This window comes from Physeter macrocephalus, chromosome 13, assembly GCF_002837175.3.
Source record: "Physeter macrocephalus isolate SW-GA chromosome 13, ASM283717v5, whole genome shotgun sequence".
NCBI lineage: Eukaryota > Metazoa > Chordata > Mammalia > Artiodactyla > Physeteridae > Physeter > Physeter macrocephalus.
In genome coordinates, this window is record NC_041226.1 from 2,998,129 (window position 1) to 3,019,652 (window position 21,524).

The 21,524-nt window shown below is 45.6% G+C and overlaps 1 protein-coding gene across 1 annotated transcript in view; it reads right to left on the minus strand.

Annotated features, from left to right (window-relative positions):
• MIPEP (mitochondrial intermediate peptidase) overlaps nt 1–21,524 on the minus strand; it is a 140,282-nt gene that overhangs the window by 107,011 nt on the left and 11,747 nt on the right. Inside the window, exons 5-10 of the mRNA XM_024125872.3 lie at nt 15,909–15,972; nt 11,727–11,909; nt 11,050–11,206; nt 7,188–7,236; nt 5,696–5,756; nt 1,705–1,757 (exon numbers count right to left, since the gene is read on the minus strand). Of these exons, the coding sequence (XP_023981640.1) occupies nt 1,705–1,757; nt 5,696–5,756; nt 7,188–7,236; nt 11,050–11,206; nt 11,727–11,909; nt 15,909–15,972 (567 nt within the window). The remainder of the gene's footprint in view (nt 1–1,704; nt 1,758–5,695; nt 5,757–7,187; nt 7,237–11,049; nt 11,207–11,726; nt 11,910–15,908; nt 15,973–21,524) is intronic.

The window sequence follows — 21,524 nt, forward strand, 5'->3', positions numbered from 1 at the left end:
GTACAGCAAAAAAAAAAAAAAAAAAAAAAAAAAAAATCACAGTGGCAAAAATTAGAAAGAAACAAGGACATCTAATTTACATTACTTTCCAATGTCAAAAATACAGCTAAAAACTTTACATAAATATGGAACATATTAATAAAAAATTTAACATTCCTGTATGCTATGTGTTTGAAAGCATTTTAAGAGAGAAATGCTATTTTTTTAATGCAACTGTAAGAGCAGGATCTGAAGTCTTGCAGCCATAAAACACAATTGTGAAGTAACGTCTTATTGCTAGCATATCTTATGTTAAGCTATAATATATTCTAAGCACTCACTGTTTATCAGGATCAAATTATTATAGATTCTGAACTACAGTTTACGGGCTGTCACAGAGAAGGCGACTGATGCTGAATTGGGGACACATGTATAAGAAATACCAGCTGACAAAGCATTATTACCTACAGGTGAGGAGACACCTATGCTCTGTAAGTAAGACTGGTTTGGGGAACAGATACGTAAGGAGAGGTCACAGAGGGGAAAAGATGGGAACTCAGTGCGTCAGTGGGTCGGCTCTTGGACACACTGACTGATCTCAGGCCACCTCCTGCTGCCGGGGCAGAAAGAACAGGAAAAGCTACGGGTTTCTGCTTCTATGACAAATGCCGAAAGAAACCATTAGAAGAAGCGGCGTCTAATTTTAGTGAGGTGCTTACTACCCTTTGCTTGATGCTTGAATATAATGCATGGTAACCAAAAGACTTTGAAGTTGAATACCAACTGAGTAAGTATATTATCATGATATATGCCAGCACACTTTAGTAAAGAAAGTGGCTTAAAATTTTTATTCTCTTCCAGGACCTAAGTCAATCTTAACTGCATATCTTAAAAATGAACCATAAGAGAAAAATGTTAAGGATTTGTTAAAGGCTAAGATTCTGAGATTCTTAAAAAATATATTCCTCTTGCAGATATAAAGTTGCTTTGGGACATAAACATTTTTGTGTTCACTCTGAACAGGCCTCCACATTTTGTGGGTTTACAAGCAAACATAAAAATGACAGAAATAGGGTATATTTAGGGAAAAAAGCATAGCTCCTAGTTTGCCACAGTTTAATAGACACAGAGGAATACAGAAGCCAGAGGAGTCCCTCTATCAACATAAGTTTCCCAAATCCTTATTTCATTTATATCCTCCCAGATGTGCCAATAACACGCTGACGTGTTCCAATAAAAATGAGAAAACATAAGAAAACCACACTGCCATGCCAAGTACTACCGTATTCCTCTACTGGTTCAACAAATATTTGCCGAGCACCCACCCTGGGCCCGAAACGGGACACGACAAGGGTTCTAGCAAAGTCCCAGCCCCTCCAGCTCAGAGTCTAGAAAGAGCCTGGACAGCACCCACAGGAAGAGGCGGAGGGGCCCGGATTCCAGCCACGCGGGAGAAGCTCACAAGGTGTCAACAGGAATGACAGAAGCCACAGAGGACGGGCTATGGGGGAGGGACCACTACAGGCCTGGGGGAGGGGCTTCCCAACCCGGATAAGTGACCTGAGGGCAGATGCTGGCCACTGCGGCACAGGGCCTGAGCTTGAGGGGACGCAGGTTTGTAATGTGGGCACCGAGTGAAGGGACAGTTGCCCAGTTAGCAGGCAAAACGCTCAATACATATTTCTTTCCTCCTTCTCACATACAGGTATTTCTCAAAAAACGTACCTCTCTGCACGAATCACACCACTGTAGTAGGGGGGATCCCAAGGCATTAATTCCTACAAAGGAAAAATTCACTGTTATGAAAGCTGTTGACTGTTTCACAATTTTAATCAATAATTTAGCCAACTTATAAAATGCATACCTGTTATGATGTCAGAAAGTTTTATAAAAAGCCTAAAAATTCATGACTTGGCAGGAAATATGTGCCTTTTTACTTTGACTCACCTGCAATCAGTGAGTTGAGAGGTATAAATAAGGCATAATTGCAGAATTTGGAGAAAAGGTAAACAAATGTCATTCTAAAAAGTAAACTAATGAAAGTCAAAATTGATAGATTAAATTAGCCACGCTGAAATTTTCCCCCAAACGTAACCCATGTATTAGTCCATAAAACATACTGCAGGTAAGATTAGGGAACTAAAGGTGAGACTCGAGTTCTTTCTAAACCTAAGCAAGAAGCTCAGGGTGGATCCCAGAAATGAGAGCAACAATTTAGAACGTAACTAAGGCAGAATTAACTCTAATCTTGGCAAAGAAAATATGTCATAAAGAAACACTAGAACAACCATTTTTGACACCTGGTACAGAACGGTGACAGGGAGCTGGGGTAGCCGTGCGGACCACACTCTCGCAGGCTGCCAGGAGACACAGAGCGGAGCAGAGGCTAGGCCGGGAGGCAGACGGCCTGGGTCCCCCAGTGCTTCCCCGCTCTCCTTCTCCCCCAGCCCTGCTGGCCTCCTGGGGCTCCTCCATGGCAAGGCAGACCCCTCCCTCCGGCCTCTGCCTAGAGGGCTCTTCCCTGGCTGTCGCCAGCCCCTCACTTCTTCAGCGCCGCTCCGGTGTCATCTTCCTGGGGGGGGGTCTTCACTGCCCAGCCCCTATAAGACAACAGCCTCCATCCGCTTTTTCCGCATTATTTCCCCCGCAGTCCCTACCAGCACAGGACTGGCACAATGCTGATGTTTTTCACGTGTTTACTGTCTCTCTTCTTCCCCTACAACATAAGCTTCATGAGGGCAGGGATTTTGTTTGCAATTTTCCCGTTGTATCTTGGCCCCTGAATTCTGCCTGGTACACAGTAGCCCCTCAAGAGTTATCTGTTGAATGAATCAAGAGCATCTCCCAGACAGTATTGCTAAATGTACTTCAACTGCAAAACAAAACACCTGGCACTGAGAAGAGCTCCGAGAACGAGGCGTCCATCCTTATTAGCAAGGTCCTTAAAGGTTCAGTTTAGATATTCTCCCCTCTGCCGACAAGGTATTCTTTCTCACGCGCCATGCTCATACTTTTATCAGGGAAGGAACCAAGGTAAGACATGGAGGTTTCCTTTCTTTCTGCCCATGAGCTCCTGAAGGGCAGGGACAGCACCCCTGGGACCCTGGCCCCCGAGTGATCAGTTCCTGGCACTCATGGCCTCCAACAGATGACTGCTTGCTAACCGCTACCTGCCAGACAGAGCGCAGGCTCTAATGCAACAGAGACAAGACACCATCCCCGCACCAAGAGCTGACAAGAGTCCAGGCAGCAGGAAGACAAGCAGCCCGCCAATCAGAGAACAGTGTGTCACGTCTATGACGTCGTACCACGCCAAACAGCCCATGAAGGGTGTTAAATCACAGGGGAGGGCAGGAAACGTCTGGAGGAGACAGAGCCCGAGTTGGATTGTGAAGAATGGGAGCACGTAATCCAGATGTACGGCATTTGCTGGCACATAAATGTCAGTTACAATTTTAAAATAAAAGAAAGCACAGCATGGTAAATCAACTACACTTCAATAAAAAATAAATAAAAATAAAGGAAAAGGGAAAGCAAAGCAAAAAGTAAGTGAAAAGAGCACACGAGCATCACGCAGGTGTCAGTAGTGAGCAGAGAACACTGACTGGGCTCCCAGGCAGAAGAGGAGGAGGTCCAGGAAAGATTACGAAGGGCTTGGTGGGAAAGCCAAGAAATGGGAAGGTAAATCTAATAATTACCTGAAAATGTTAAACAGAGGAGTGCAAGGCCCAATCAGTGTTTTAGAAAAATCCCTCTGGCGGCCCTGCATTCGTTCATTCCCGTTCCGAGTAAGTGCACAGGACCTTCTCCGCGTCCAACGTGGGCCAGGCACCCGGCAAAACGGCTGGAATGCAGGACAACTTCGAGGGGAGCAGAACAAAAGGCTAGAAAACCAGTCACTGCCGTCTTGGGGAGAAGGAATGACCTCAGCCAGGGCTGTGGCAATGGGCACAGACGGGAGAGAGTTCCCAGGAAGGCAGAAGCTGCAGGCCTCGGTACCTGACACTATGGGCGGGGGCGGCGTGTGAACACCTGCAGGGGTCACTGACACACAGCACATGGCGCTCGAGAGCCTGCCTTTCTACCAAGTGCCCAGGTGCTGCCTTCCAGGGAGCGGTTTGAGAACCCCTGGTCTAGACTTAGTCCAGGGTCTGGCTAGAGGAGCAGGGTGAACGGTGGTACCTTCACCAAAACGGGGGCTTCAGGAGAGAAGAAAGGGCATTTCCCAAACATCCTCAGAACAGCCGGCATCAGTATCTACATAACATGTCCGGGGCTTCCCTGGTGGCGCAGTGGTTAAGAATCCGCCTGCCAATGCAGGGGACACGGGTTCCAGCCCTGGTCCGGGAAGATCCCACATGCCACGGAGCAACTAAGCCCGTGTGCCGCGACTACTGAGCCTGTGCTCTAGAGCCCGTGAGCCACAACGACTGAGCCCGCGTGCCACAACTAATGAAGCCCGCGTGCCTAGAGCCCGTGCTCCGCAACAAGAGAAGCCACCGCAAGGAGAAGCCCGCGCACCGCAACGAAGAGCAGCCCACTCGCCGCAACTAGAGAAAACCCGTGCGCAGCAACGAAGACCCAATGCAGCCAAAAAAAAACAAACAAACAAACAAAATCATGTCCAGGGAGAACAATTTCAAGTCATATTAATGAATTAGCTTTTGGCAACACACTTCACCTTTTCTGTTCCTGTGCTCACCAAGCTAAATTCTGATCCATGATCTAGTTTCCTAAGTGGACCTACCTACCAAGCCAAAGTGGGTGTTTGGCTAATCCTAGTTACTCTGCTAGATACAGCTCTGACTACCAGTTAACAATCTCACGTGCTGCTCCAGAAATCAGTGACTATGACAGAATTACTCCATTTCATGGTGGTTGGATCTGGGAAGCTGGTAAAGAGTTTCTAACCCTGCTCAGCAGCCACCAGCAACCAAGAATGACCACCACCAGCAGCTACAGGAGAAGGGCCCAGACACCCCAGCAATCCCGTGGCACCCCCGAGCCAGATGAGGACCCGAGTCCTAACACCTGGGATCTCATCCCTTTTCAGGGCACCCTCTGGCCCTAAGGACACTTAGTCTGACTGGAAGGATCATGTAATCATTTGATCTTAAGATTCAGTGTTTTCAGGACGGGTTACACTTTGTCAGTCAACACTGATCTACTTAACTGAGCTCCACAGGTTAGCAAACAAGCGTGTCAACTGCAAGGTGAGCACTGATGCTGAAGCTGCCACCGGCCAGGTCATCCCCCCCCCGAGCCCCCTAAAGGTGCTTTGCACAGAGACGCCAACTCTCCATAGAACAGAGGCAACCTTTGTGTGAGCAGATATTAACAGAGGTTGCGTTAGCAGACAGTATGGGTGTGTGTGTGTGTGTGTGTGTGTGTGTGTGTGAGAGAGAGAGAGACAGAGAGAGAGAGAGAGAGAGAGCGACAGAGAGAGAGAGAGCGAGCGACAGAGAGAGAGAGAGAGAGAGAGAGAGAGAGAGAGAGAGAGAGAGGGCGCAACTAACCAACAAAAACACTGGATTTCCTGGAATGTCAGACTCAGACATTTGGATCAAATATTTCAATACTTTATTCCCCAAATCCAAGGATCAGAAACAAGACTATATACACCTTCAGCAAATCACAAGAAAGTTCAAGAGTCAAAAGATAAAGACCTCAGCTGACAGACTGTTTATAATAAAAATATCCCAAGATGGTCACTTACAGAATTTTGAGGATTTAGTTTCATTTTCATCCCTCGTATCATCTCAAAATCTTTTATAGTTCTGTAAAACAGGTTTATCGTTCATTGTTAGGACAAAATTTTCGTAATTACATTATAAAAAAAACTAGTCTGCTTATGTTACTTTCCAATATTCGTGATAAAATTAGAAGTAATTTGTAGTGCAAATGCAGCCAGTACTAACCAAATTTTACATGTGCTAGAAGAAATGATAATACATACATCAGTAAATTACTACAATTTCTACCTTAAAAAGCATCTTGGCAGAGACATGCCTTGAAAGTACTAAAAGCCTGGAAAAACTAGCAGTGTTAACAGAAACATGCGAAGTGCAAAGTGTTAATCAGTAAACTTTAAACCACTGCTTTTTGCTACACCTTAAAAAAGAGGCTAACAAATTACTTCCTATAAAAGAATATTAACATAGATTATATTTAAGATTGCTATTCGTAACTTCCCCCTACCAAAAACTCCAGCTGGGCAATAATCAAACACGTGCTTAGTGTCTGCAGAATATGCAATTTCCGTTAGAATGAACTCCCATATATGCTGCTATAAAAACGTGAAGATAAGTTTGCTCCAAATATAATCTATAGCTACACACAAGTGAAAAAGAATAATAATGCTCAACCAGCAAGGCAAAGTAGAATAAAGTCTCAAATAACTGCATAATCAACACTACTTCATTATATATCAAAGCCACAATAGCTCACTGCATTGAAAGATAATTTTAGAATTTATAAATATAATCCAAGTTGGAGAGGACTGTGTTCTAAGGCATGAGTTTATAACAGAAAATGGAAATTGGAGCTAAAATTAACACGCTGGTGCAGTCAGGTAGCAAACGAGGTTTTAGGCAGTGCCACAGGAGAGATCACGGTCTCTCACAAACGTGCCACGCCTCGTCCTAGAGCCGTGGTGTCTGAAGGTTCCTGGGGGGCTGGAGCCTCCCAGAGTGGCCCCGAGGACGAGGGCCAGCCCAGGGGGCTGGGCAGGGAGAAGGCCGGCGGCTGTAACAGAGGGACCGCTGAGAGCTCTCTTAAAGCACACAGCAGGGCAAACACATCCATCTACCATCCCCACCAGCCGCCCACACTTGAAGCCGAAGGAAGAGAAATACTACGTTTCCAGCAGATGATAAAACTGATGGTACAAGCTAAAATACATAGTTTCAAAAGGTTTGGGAAATTTTAAGAAGTCCCTATCAATGATGAGTTCCTACAGACGGCTGCCTGGTTCATCAGAGGGGACGGCCCAAGTGTCCGAGACTGTCACCTTCGGGGGACGACTCTGCACTTTCAAAGCAGGGCTCACTCTTCGTCTGATCTCTTAAATAGTGCACAGATCTGGCGCAATATTCCAACACTTATATTCTTAACAGGTCACTTACTAATTGTTTTTTTATAAAGCAAGTCTTAAAAAAAAAAACTAACGAAATAACATGTACTCTAAAGAGTAGAATAAGGAAACGAACCTTTCAGAGAGTTTGTCAGATAGCTTCTCAAGGAACTGCATGACAGTCTCTAAAATGAAAATCCAAAAGAAAATATCTTTAACTACATAAAATAAAATGTACATACCTGTTAAAATTATAATGTGGTGATCATAAATCCATACACTACAATGCCTTTAAAGTGATGATTCTCAAAGGGAAGCAGGGTTGCTAACATACACTAGGCATTTCTAGATGATGATGATCTTTATTAAATAAATGAATTAAACTGACATAGTAATAATCAAAGCCTTAAATGATACCCCAAAATAAAAAGAGTTAAGGGGAAGCGAAAGAATCCAAAGTTTCAATCTATTTCTATCTATTCATATGTATGTATAAGGGAAAAAAATGTCTGTCAGACATGTCTAATTTTTTTCTGAGTTTTCAAGAGATAGCTAGACTGATTTGTTCATAAAAATCACTACAACTTAGAAACATCAGATTTTAAAAATCAGTGTTTTTCTGGGTAAATATTTTTATTTTTATATACACAGCAGAATAATCTATTTAGGATCAGTATCCAAAGAAAATATTGCAAAATTGGAACATTAAAAATTTAGGCTCTATTGGAATTTTGTTTGTTTGTTTGTTTTTACTACTTAAAATACTTCAGCCATAAGTCACTATATTGTACAAACCCATAAAGGCAATGTAGTGGATTTACTGTTGTTTCACATGATAGGCAATTTTTCATGTGACTTTTTGAATTTACCACTTTTTGCCACTATTTAACGTGTACAGAGCTTTCACATGTATTTGAGAGTGGGCTACACACAGTTTTTCTATTTTCCAGATGGTCTTTTATATGTTTCAGTTTCTTGTTCAGTTTATCTCTTTTCTGAGTAAAATAAGAGGCTGGGGAAAGGACGGACCTAAACCAGGAACCCAGGGGTCTCCCCACCATCAGTGCTGAACCAGCCCGTATCTCGTAACCTGAAAAACGCTGCCTTGTTTTAGATGGTGTTAAGAAAAACAACTGTTATTTAGTTTAAAATAAAGTCTTTATTTCCGGATATCAAACCAGCTAGCATAGAGAACTGTTTTCAAATATATCTCTGTGTGTGTTTTTTATTTCAAAATAACCACTGTTCACTAACTTCCACCTATTTCGTTTTCCTAGCTCTCTTACATATGAAACATCTTCCTCAATTAATCTATCTGGAATACCGTCGTAGTATTCGATAAAAAGGAATGAGTTTGAAACGGTCTGAGGGCAAACGCATGCCTCGCTGGAAGATGACCCCCTGACGCACCTGTCACGTGGGGTCCACCCTAACCTGTTCCCCTCCACCTCCCTCCCCCCCTGTCGACAGCCCCCTGTCCCTCACTGCCCACCTCCAGTTTCACTTCCCGTGTGAAACCTGCAACAACCATCTAAGCATCTGCACACTTCCTGCGCTCCTAAAATCCTAGGGCATTGTTTTCCATATTCTATGCATTTGGAACTAAAAAGACACTGACCTGTATTAAGGTTTATCTTTATACGTATACGTCCAAGCTCCCCAACCAAACGTTAAATCCCTCGAGGACACAGGTCACACTCGACACACGATGTGCACAGAGTCCAGCTCCAAGACTTTTCCACGCTAACCGCCTTGTGAGCTGTGGATCTGCTGGCCATCACCCTGGGCGCTCGCTACTGCGGGGCCGGTGACCTCCACTGCACGTCACTCAAGCCGGGGCTCAGTCCCCCACCTTCCCCGGGCCCCGGCCGCCCCCGGCGTCCAGGCCAGCAGACCAGTCTCGTCCCGGCGTGTGTGTGTGCCTTGCTGTCCATCAGTGTTTCCACCTGCACTGACCCACCCGCATCTCACACCTAGCTCAGACCCACCGCGCTCCTGCCCCGCCCCCGTCAGCAGGAACTGTCTTCCCGGTGGCTCACGTCCAAGGCCTGGCTCTCCCTTCGCGTGCCACACGCCCCAAACGTGACATCTCACCACGTGCACAGCCGCCGTCGGCCTGGAGCAGCCGCGTCCCTCACTGTGGCCACTGCAAAGCACCTCCGGGTGCCCCTCCCTGTAGCAGTTCTCAGCCCCCTCGGCGGGGCCGTGACCACTGAAGTCCCGGCTCAAACCCACCTCCCCCAAGGACGAGCCTCCTTCACCTGGGACCACCCCCCGCCCCGCCGGCTCCCCTGCTCCTCCCCACGTCCTCACAGCTGGGCCCCCATCTGGACCCTCCGCTCACAGCCTCGTTCACGAGCCTTCGCGGACCGTGCGAGGCCGCACACCTCCTGACACGCGCAGTCCCCGCTTCCCTGTACCACTTTCTCCACAACCTGCAGGAGCCGGGAACACACCGCACTCTTCCCCTGCTTTTCTGTTTTCCTCTGTCACCTGTACACAAGCAGGGATTTTCCCATCCGTTCTACTCGGATTTATCTCCAGCGCCTAGAATAACATCTGGCACACACGGGCGCTTAGTGCATATCTGCCGAACCAATGAACTGAAGGAGCCGATGCAGGTGACACAGAAAAGGGGCACGTGGTCTCAGGTGGCCTACGGAGGAGCAGGAATCGAGAGCCCGGGTTTGGGCCTGACTCTGCCACTTCTCAGCAATCAACCCGACCCTCGCTCCCTCAGCCGTGAAGTGGGTACAACCGTCTATCTCACACGGCTATAGAGGAATGAAAGGAAACAATGGCCAGAGTAGGCACTATGTAACTATTACGTAGAGTATAAAATAATAAGACATCATTATGACAACGAGGTGACAACAGTGACTACAGAAAAGCACCCGAGGGGACAGAACACCTGTTTGGGAGCTAAAGTATAGAACGCAAATTTAAGTGTCCCAAGAGTTCAAGGACGAAGGGGTCCAAGGGACGTGGAAACGTTTTAGCAGGCTTCGTGGAGGGGGCGGCGGGGGCCCAGCACTGACACCCTGGAGAGGATTTTGACAGACAGACAGGCAGGCAGCAAGCAGGCCTCGAGTGAGGGAGACGTGCCCACGGCAGACCGGCGGGAGCGAGGCCAGGCCGAGGGGACGGCGTGCACGAGAGAGGAAGAAACAAGGCGGGGTGGGTCCAAGAAAACCCCCGAGGAGCTACGGACACTGCAGGGAACACGGGAGGGACAGAGACAGCACAGAGCCAAGGGAGACCCTTCCCGCAGAGCCCCTCCCAGTGTCCCCCGACCCTGCGGCCGGCACGTCTGTCCCGACGCGCGGCCAGAGACCCCGGGTGTCCACGGCCATCCGTTCCTCCCGCTCAGCCCGTCACCGAAGCATGCAAACCCAACCCCTGAAATACACCTGGGTCTGAACAGCCCCACCATCGAGGCCACCCCACCCTGGACTCAGTGTCTAAACGTAACTGTAGTTTGCTACACACCGTTGAAAGATATGCTATACACATCTGTATCGTTTCCACTGCAAACCACTCTCCCTTACACATCATGAATGAGAGAGAACGGCAGGGAGCACACCCGGGAGCGGCTCTCCCCGACGCCCGCCCCAGCACCACTCGGCGGAGCAGCCCTCTCCGCTCTGAAAGCGGGGTTCTGACAGGACCCGGCCTACCCTGCACCTTGACTTCAGCGGGAATATTCTGTCTGACACTAACCCTGACCGACCCGGTTAGGCTCAGCACAGAAACCAGCTGCGTTAAACGAAAACAAAGAGAATCAACATCGGTGAAACTGTGAGTATGACCTGCTCTCAATGTGTACATAAGATACACAGCTTGGGCAGAACACATTCTTCCTAATAAAGAAGCGGAAGTCTCGGCGACTGGCCTCGGACTACATGAAAAACGCAACAGTCATTTATAGCGATTTAAAATCATAAGTTCAGCCTCATAAAAACCCTACTTTGTCCTTAAAGTTGGATAAACAGGCTTACCTGGATTTTTAGCCATTGTTCCTTGGAGAGCTCTGTGGGAATACGTAGAATACCCCACTAACTTTGCCAGAAGATCTCTGTTGCTGAGCAGCTCCTCTAAACATTTCAGTTGACCGGCATTGGGATAGAGGAAAATTTTATAAGCGGCTTCTCGCACCTATGTTTAGAAAGTGAAAGGTAAAGGGCATCCATACACGGTACCAAGTCCTACACCATAATACTATAGGCTACCTCCCCCACTTTGTTCTGCAGGCGAGCAACGCTTTAGAATAATGGTCCCCACAAGGTGAATAAAGCTTCTGGATTCATCACTGGTGTGGGAGACACATCATACTCGACTGGGTTCTCTACTATGGGGCAGCGTGGCACAAATTGTAGCCAACACACGTGCCATGAAGCACCTTTAACCGGGTGACGTGAAAACCACCTGCATTAAAGTCTGAGCCCCTAGAATGGCCAGACTTTGAACATGAGGAGCCCTTTACGACACAGGAGTGATCAAACCATTTTCATTATTCAAAGCATTTACAGAATTAATAACCCCCAGCTCAATTTTTAGCACTCAGCGACACTAACGTATTTTGAAAGGTGTGACTGTCTTATCACCGAATTGGGGGGTCACAAGAGACGTGGCCCCGGTACGGGGACCAAACGCACGGAGGATGGAGCACACGTACCAAGTCATCCGGCGCTTCTGCACGCAGACCATCCACCAGCACGTGGCCCCCGGCCAGCTCGAAGTGATGCCAAATGTGTTCCGGCAGGAGATGCTTCTCAATCTTGCTGGGAAAGTGGGTTCCCATGAGAAACGCGCTGCTCAGATCCAAGATCTTAACGTTCAGGTCCACCGCTCTTTTACGCTGTACGTGGGGGCAGTAATAAAAGTTATTTAAGTAATATTTCACAACTAACTTAATAGCTGATCTATGAAGACAGCAAATCAACATATATAGCTGAATTATAATTTAATAAGATACTACATATATTAAGTGATAAAACGAATACTGAATATAATTTGTATCATAAATGTTTAATACACAGTAATGTACTACAAATGTTAACTCTACTTTTGATAGATATTTAATATCCTGACCAAAACGTTATCCGTACGGTTTTTTAGTGCTTCTAGGCTTTAGGACGTACGTAACTTCCAGAGTTCTAGTCAAAGTCTGGGTTACACGGCGCATCTGTGAGATTAACAACACTGGAGAGTACAGGTCGCCCCCTGGCCCTGAAAACCTCTTAGTTACGTGAGCCAGGGAGTAGTTGAATCTATTTGATATGATACTTAGAAGTATTTTAAGACTAAGAACATGAAGTATTTGAAGGGCAGATTAGAAAATATTCTCAGTCTTGAAGACCAGATACAAGGGCAGGGGAAGGAAGGTATAATTAACGCAGTCCTTCGCTGCATGCAGCGAAGGAGCACTTCCGAAGCCCTGCCGGGCACCCACTTGCGGGGCTACAGCAGGACAGCAGCAGAGAGGTGAGGAGGGCTGCAGTCGGGGCTGCTGGGGCAGGACCACGTCCCCCAGCCCCACGGCTGGCACCGTCAGCCCTCAGGCCGTCAGTGACGGTGACAGAATGGGGTGGGTTTTCTCGTCAGTCACACCTCTAGGACACCATCTCCTGAGAAAACCTGTGCCATCAAAGGGGTGCCACAAATGTTTGGGATGAAACTTAAAACTGAGGTCCACATAACTGGTCAGGTCCCCCTGGGGACAAGGGGTGAATTTTCAGGCACTTGTTACAGGAAAACTAGACAGGCATCCAGACCTGGGCTCAGGACGGGCTTCAGGTGAAATCACAGGCAAACTTCCCGGCAAGGGGGTCGACAGCTATTAACAGGTTCTAAACTACGCCATGACCCTAAAAGATGATTAGGTAGCCCTAGTATTTTTTAAAAGATAACTATGTATGATGTAGGTGTACCCTTAATAAGCTGCTGGAAAAAACTTAGTGTATTTTAATAACAAAAAATTTCAATACAGAAAATTCAAACTTCATAGGAAAAATAAGTTTTCAGATGCTCCTACATCTTTATCATCCAGACTTCTCTTTGCCTATTTTGTTTCTGATATGGCCATTTGTCACCCCCTAATGGTGACCAGTGGAATAACAAAAAAGAAGACATCTGGTAATTATACTATAGTTCCAAAAACTTTCCTCAAAGTTTTGACTTTTAAAAAAATTTAAAAAGTGATAAAATTAGTTATTTCAAGGAGTTTACCACCTGTTACAATCCCTGGAAAAGTAAAAACTGTTTATTTCCCGACTTCACCAACAGTCGGCTAAGTATATCATTTCATCATTTGGACATAATTAAACATGCAGTACTCGGAGCTCTAAGAATGCTATGAAATTGTTGCATTTATTAAATGACTGCTGAAGAACACACTTCCTTTAATTTTTAATTGTACTCATGAGACCCTAAAATGTAAGTAAGGAATAACCTGGAAAGAATACAGAAAGAACGTAGGCCTTTACGGTTTGTAGGTTGTGTTAGTGGCTTCATTTCAAGCTCTCTTAAAATGTGCTCTGTCTCCCTTGCCCCCTGTCCTGGTGGAGCACCTCTGACAACAGACACTGAAGTGACAACACGGGAGTTCAGCAGGTTTACGTTACTGCATCTTCACTGTGGTGGGCTCGCAGGGAGTTACCTGCTAGGAGGGGCAGCTGTCCTATTAAGAATACACGTTAGATGAAAGCAGCAAAGTCAGTGCTGGTGAGGCTGACCTTGACCTGACATGCTACTTTTTAATAAAGTTTCAAAAACATCTTTCATGAAGATTCTACAAAATAATAAAACTATTCTCCCAGATTCTCTAATAGCAAACTTCCTCCTGAAAATACCGAACCTGATTAATGTTCGTCAGCATCATTATAATTCTCACACAGTCATTATTTTATTGAGTCTAAAACTCCTGTGCATGAAAAAAGGGAACCCACACTCCCTGTCCTTGAGAGGCCTGTGATTTAGATAAGCAATGCAGTAATAACAACCTAAAGATAAATGCCATATGTGTGAAATAAGTAAAATGTGAGTTCGGATGAATACAAAATTCCACCTGGGGGGTTGAGAACAGCTTTGCAGACACCATGGCCTAAAGATGAAGGCTTAATGGGGATTTCAGACAGGCAAACCCAGAGGGGACAGAGGACCAGAGCAGGGAGGGCAGTGCCATGAGTAACACGGGGGTAGGGGCCGGGAGAGCTGGGGATTCTATGTATTAATTGCCATTTATACTCTTTCAATAGGCAATGGGAAGGCACTGGTAGGCTCTGGGTGGGAGAGTAACAACTGAATCAGCGCTTTAAGGAAAGTACTCCAATGGTCACAGACAGGTTAGACTGACCGCCAGAAGGCCTGCAGGCAGGGCAGCTGGGCAGGCCCTGGAGTCGGCCTGGCTTATGTAATAGCCTCCTCCACCTACAAGCTCTGTGACCTTGGGGAAATCACATGACCTCTAGGTGCCTCAGCGTCTTCACCCATGAAACAGGAATAGTAGTAGTACTAGCCTCAAAGCTGTTATGAAGATCTGATGAGAAGCATGTGATTTAAAGAGCAAATGCTTAATCACTGTTACTTATAATAGATGTAGGAAGACAATGGCTTTTAGGATGGCCGAGGTATTTGGTGATAAGGATCAAGGTGAGTCGTCTTGGGGATGCAGACAGATGCAAGTGAAGCCCTACAGAAACAATCCAAGAACTTGGTCACTGAGCTATGAGAGCACTGAGAATGGAAAAAATGCAAACTGACTCCAAAATTGTACTTGGGTGACTCAGAGAATAGTGGCATTATTGGTAAAGAGAAGTATTCATAACAAACTAGTCTGGAAAGGGGCAAATATGTCCATTTCAGGCAATCTGAGTTTGCAGTAGAGCCTATCAGCCTTGGGGACAGCTGGGTTAGGCCAGGAGTCACGTGCTGAGCCCTTAAGGCCACACAAGCACACAGACATGTGAGCGGCCTCAGAATTACTCACACTCAGCACCAACCAAAATGACAGCATCTATGTATGTGACACGTATTCTTAATACCCTGACCTCTACTTTCCAAGACACTTTGATAAACCAATCTCTGTTAATAGGTAAGCGGCTTTATCATATATTTATCAGGAGAAACATATTTATCTAAAAAAGAAAGCAGCATGGTAACAGTCTAGGCTGCAGGCAGGCAGGGTGAGACACTGGAGCCGGCAGCTCTTTGGGTGCTGGTTGAACCATCCCATTCTTCCAGCCCTGAGCTTAATCCTGAAGTGAATAAGCACTCATTGGGACGTCGTGTTCTAGAAGAGCAGCGGCCAGGGTGAGAGATCCTGAGGACAAAGGACGGGAACTTGAACAGATCGCTTTGCCTTGTTCCCACACCTGTAAAATGAGGGGTCTGGACAAAGAGGGTCCCTCCCATCCCAGTTTCAACACTGTATAACCCATGCTTACTGCTTTCAGAATGAAACTATGGGGGTCTGTCCAAGACAGGTATTACATCAACAAACACACCTGCACTGGGTCTCAATAATACTTCCTGTACTTCTGCAACCAGACCCTAATCTTCAACAGCACCAGCTTTCCTACTCACTAGCTGGCCTTCCTGATACGGCCCATCTCATCCCACTTCCATGACACCTAAAACGCGCCAACTGTCTCAAGTCATTTCTTAACCCTGAATTATCTTGGGTGACAGGCCAACTTCCAGAGAGCACTATGTTCAAATACAACTTACAGGAGAATTTCATAACATAAACGACCTAGGTGTCTTTATAATATGGAAATTGAAGCAACATACAAGAACCACATCAACAACATAACAACTAGATATCAGTAAAACAAGAGGAGCCAAGAAACAAGGTTACCTTTTCTCTGTCTAGATGGATTCCACTGATTTCAAAATCAAACATAAACAGTTCGGCCACTCGCCTATAAATAAAATAGGTGCCAGGTTAAAACAGGTAAAAATAATTATGAACAACAATAAGTTTTTTGCAAAATAAATCCGTCTTTTTCAAACTTACTGCCCAAAAGCCGGATGTTTCAACACACACACACACACACACACACACACACACACACACACACACACACACACAATTTGTTTGCTTGAAACCAGGAGCTTAACATCTTAGAAGTCAGGCAAAACAGCTGGCTGACTGACTGGGTTTTAAGCTCTCCTATGGATGATTTGGTATCAGATACACTGTGCTAACTACACAACAAGCCTTAAACTGACAATGAATGACAATTACTCCAAGGAAAAATTTTCTGCTTTTTTCTAGAAAGGAAAAAATGGACATCTTTTCAACTGTCTTTCCTTCAAGAATATCTGCTGCAAACTATACACAACGCACCAAATGAAGTCCTTGTGGGACATACACATGCTGCCTGAACTCTGCATGAAGGTGTTCATGCATAACTGTAACACATTTCCTACTCAGCAGGTGTACTGAACAGAACAATACTCTGCTCACCCATAAGGCGTGGCCCAGACGGGGATGAGTACTTTTCGAATGAATGAACACAAGGCAAAAGAGATAATAAGCTTCCTAACAGGGGTACAAATAAAGTGCTTAGGGAGTTCAAAGACCATCAGTAATACCCTTCAACAGGTCAGCAATATCTGAAACATCACCTTTTACTCCTGCTATCAAAAAGCAGACTCTTCATCAGCTTCAAGCCACCATCCTCTTCCCCTTGGCCTAAGCTTGCTTAGACTTAGGAGGGAAGATGCCTATTTCAAGAATGAGTACCAGTGTGCTTTCTAGAAATCCACAGTTTTTAATGATCGTAAAGTGCATCTGCAAACTTCACAATAGGCCCTAATTTTCCTAACCTTTCCTTAATGTAATAATTTCACCCTAATGTCAAGTATTAGCAGCAATTAAAAAACAACAGCAGAACATAAAGTATCCTGGATAACATCTAAAGCAAGGGGCAACTTTTCAGTAATTTTCTCCCGTAATATTTTATACTTACAAGTTCATCTTTCCCTTTTTATTATTTTTTAATTAATTTATTTATTTTTGGCCACGTTGGGTCTTCGCTGCGCACAGGCAGCAACTAGAGAAATCTAGTTGCAGCGAACAGGGGGCTACTCATCGTTGAAGTGCGCGGGCTTCTCGCTGCAGTGGCTTCTCTTGTTGTGGAGCACGGGCTCTAGGTGCGCGGGCTCAGTATTTGTGGCTCGCAGACTCAGCAGTTGTGGCACACCGGCTTAGTTGCTCCATTGCGTGTGGGATCTTCCCGGACCAGGGATCGAACTTGTGTCCCCTGCACAGGCAGGCGGATTCTTAACCACTGCACCACCAGTGAAGTCTCCATCTTTCCCTTTTTAGTTATAAGCTAATTTAAGATGATTTACTTTCCCATTAGGGACCAGGGGAATCAAAATACTGAACTCGTGGGCTTCCCTGGTGGCGCAGTGGTTATGAATCCGCCTGCCAACGCAGGGGACACAGGTTCGATCCCTGGTCCGGGAAGATCCCACATGCCTTTTTTAATTAATTTATTTATTTTTGGCCACGTTGGGTCTTCGCTGCGCACAGGCAGCAACTAGAGAAATCTAGTTGCAGCGAACAGGGGGCTACTCATCGTTGAAGTGCGCGGGCTTCTCACTGCAGTGGCTTCTCTTGTTGTGGAGCACGGGCTCTAGGTGCGCGGGCTCAGTATTTGTGGCTCGCAGACTCAGCAGTTGTGGCACACCGGCTTAGTTGCTCCATTGCGTGTGGGATCTTCCCGGACCAGGGATCGAACTTGTGTCCCCTGCACAGGCAGGCGGATTCTTAACCACTGCACCACCAGGGAAGTCTCCATCTTTCCCTTTTTAGTTATAAGCTAATTTAAGATGATTTACTTTCCCATTAGGGACCAGGGGAATCAAAATACTGAACTCGTGGGCTTCCCTGGTGGCGCAGTGGTTATGAATCCGCCTGCCAACGCAGGGGACACAGGTTCGATCCCTGGTCCGGGAAGATCCCACATGCCTCGGAGCAACTAAGCCTGTGTGGCACAACTACTGAGCCTGTGCTCTAGAGCCCGCAAGCCACAACTACTGAGCCCGCGTGCCACAACTACTGAACCCCGCGCGCCTAGAGCCCACGCTCCGCAATAAGAGAAGCCACCGCGATGAGAAGCCGGCGCACCACAAAGAAGAGCAGCCCCTGCTTGCCACAACTAAAGAAAGCCCACGTGTAGCAACGAAGACCCAAAGTGGTCAAAAATAAATAAATAAAATAAACTAATTTATAAAAAAAGAAAGCATCCACCTATTCTTTAAAAAAAAAAAAAAATACTGAACGCATACATACTAAATGAAAGAAAAACCTGTGTGACCTGGAAACAAGACATGACCATGCTGGGCCGCAAAGGCATGGGCTGGGACACACAGCTCTTCAGATCTTTTAGGGTGGAAACATGGTCCCTGATGCCCAGGAGACAATGATCTACCATCACTCATAAGTAGATGTGACTGATAAACATCGGGGGACCAGGAAGCAGAAGTGTATCTCACAGCGCTTATGTATTACTAAAATGTAAGTCATGTATAATTGCATATCACTAATTTACTGGCATATGAAAACAGCTCAGCACATAGTAGCTATTTATTGGGGGGGGGAGGGAAATCAGCCAAATTAACCCCTCTAAACTTCTCTACCACCGCCACCCTAGTCCAGGACGCACTGCCACCACCCTGAACGGGCCACCTTGCCCCAAGTCCGCCACCCTGCAGGAAGGCCCTCCTCGTGTCAGAAGTCCTTGTGTCGCGAGACACCCTATCCGCCACGGTGAGGTCTCTAAACACTGTCCCCCACCTCCGACCAAATCTGGGCCCTCTGCTACGGGCTCCAATAGCGTTCATGATTTCCACTCCACAAGCTTAAATGTTGGACAAACACAGAAATTTTTTAATGGTTGTGTTGAGACCGTATGATGCCAAGTCATGTGGCAGGAGACTTCACTGCTGGGTTATAAATGCTTTATGGGAAGCTGCAGCATAGCAGACAAAGAGGGAACAAAACCCAGCTTCAACCAACGTTGAAATAAGCCAGTATAGGTAGTGCAGAACATGAAAAACAATTAAGATTAGCATTTCATGTAGGAGCTTATTCTTCTATTCAGAGAGTGCAAACCTGTGAATGCCACCGTGATGACTGATTATTTCAACTCCATCCAAATCCCAATAATTAAAAACATAAAACAGTTTATACTTGGACAGTTTTTCAAAGGCTTTCTGCATGACATTTTCAGTTTTTCTTCCAATTAGTGGCAGCCACTTAGAACAGTAAATTCTCTGATGCTGTACTGCAAATAGAATCTTTAGGCTAAGGAGAACTGTTTTCTTTCTTCTTAACCCTGCTGCATGCTGGGAACCGAGCTCAAGTGTAACACTCCTTGCTTTCATTAGTTTTTTTTTTTTTTTTTTTTTTTTGGCTGCATCGGGTCCTCGTTGCTGTGCACGGGCTTTCTCTAGTTGCAGTGAGCGGGGGCTGCTCTTCGTTGCGGTGCACAGGCTTCTCACTGCAGTGGCTTCTCTTGTTGCAGAGCACAGGCTCTAGGCACACGGGCTTCAGTAGTTGTAGCACACGGGCTCAGCAGTTGTGGCACGTGGGCTCTAGAGCACAGACTCAGTAGTTGTGGCACACGGGCTTAGCTGCTCCACGGCATGTGGGATCTTCCCCGACCACGGCTCGAACCCGCGTCCCCTGCGTTGGCAGGCGGATTCTTAACCACCGCGCCACCAGGGAAGTCCCAGTAGTATTTTTTTAGAACTACTTTTTTCTGAAATTAAGTTATCCGAATATTTGATCTATTCTCCTGCTTTTCTTGACTTTTTATAATGGATATATTCATCTTCCTGATTATTGTGCCAATATACTGAATGAACAGATTTAAAGTTCTTCTAAATTTCTGAAACTTCAACAGACCTTCTTTCTTAAATAATGTAAAGGGCTCCACTCAAGCCCCGGACTGTCCTAGTCATCTCTGTCTCCCATCCATCTCCCATCCTCAACAGTCAACCTAGAACACACATCCCCTCTCTTCCAGCAAAGGTGGTCTGTTTGTTTTAATAAGAGAAAAGAAAGACGGCGGGCGGATCAACTAGGGATGGGAATTTACTGGGTAATGTAAGTTTATCGTGTTACATAACATAGGTTTATCATGTAACAGCTTTACTGTAAAAATGCATGAAAAAACTAAAATCACTAATCCTACCAAAGATAACCACTATTAAAATTCTTGTATTTCCTTCCAACATACGACTTTTTCTTTCTTCTTTCTCTTAAGACTATGAAGAACATGTTTCATTAAATGAGGTAAGGTTCCAGAAAGCAGCTTGGTGCTCAGCACATAGTAGGTACTTGAAAAAGTCTGCTGACTTTCTGCGTGGACTTAAGGAGCAGTAACTTGATTCCTGGGCTCCGAAACAGCCACTGTCCCCGGGGGCCAGGCTAGGTGGTCTGGGGGGACACCCAACACGACCTTATCCTCAGAAGCACAGTCTGAGGTGCATCTTTGGTCTCGTGAAGATACTATCTCCATGGCAACCAACTGTGGCTGATACCACGTCCCCCGGCTTCTATCCAATCCACTTTCAACGTGTTACACCAGGACTCCCACTAGGATACAACTACACAGACTTTTGTATCTTGCTTTTTCTTGTAAAATTAAATCACAGACTTTGAACAGTTCTCTGTATCTTTAAATATCCTTCAAAAACATGGCTTTTAGGGCTTCCCTGGTGGTGCAGAGGAGAAAACTAAGGCCTGGAGAGCTGGGGAACCAACATACAGCCAAGGCCTCTAACTCTGGAGACCAATCTCCAGCCATGACACCCCACTCAGTACCAGTGTCACACGACACACTGTTACACGTTCAACAGCCGTACGTTGCCCTTCCTTACTTTGTGAAGTAAGAGTTTCAGGAAGAGAATCCTTTACCCATTTTTCTATAAGAGGGTTCGCTTTTTTTCTTTTTTTGTAATCTGTAACACCTCTAAACACAGTAACTACATTAACCTTTATCGCGTAAGTAACATCTGTCCCATTGTTTATTCTGACTCTGAATGTGGAAGGGCTTTGCCAGACCAAAGCTTGCAATTTTTATATGATCAAATCAATCTTCCCTTTTGTGCTCTGATTTTGGTATCCTGTGAAGGAAGACCTTCCACATTCCAAGTTATCAATACTTTCAGGATTTCTTTTTTAAAGATATTTAAATCTTAAATTAATTTACTTTTCCATTGGCCTAACAACATTTACTGAAAACCAAGCCTTTCCCTACTGATGAGAAACGATACTTCTATTCTGTGTTAAGTACAGTCCTACAGACATTCGTGTCTGTGTCTGAAATTTCTCTATTTTCTCATTGACCTAATGGACTCTTCTGGCCAAAGTATAATGCTCTTGATGCTCTTTTAAACACAGTATTTTTATAATATGTCTTACTATCTGGTACAAATCCCTCTGTGGCATTTT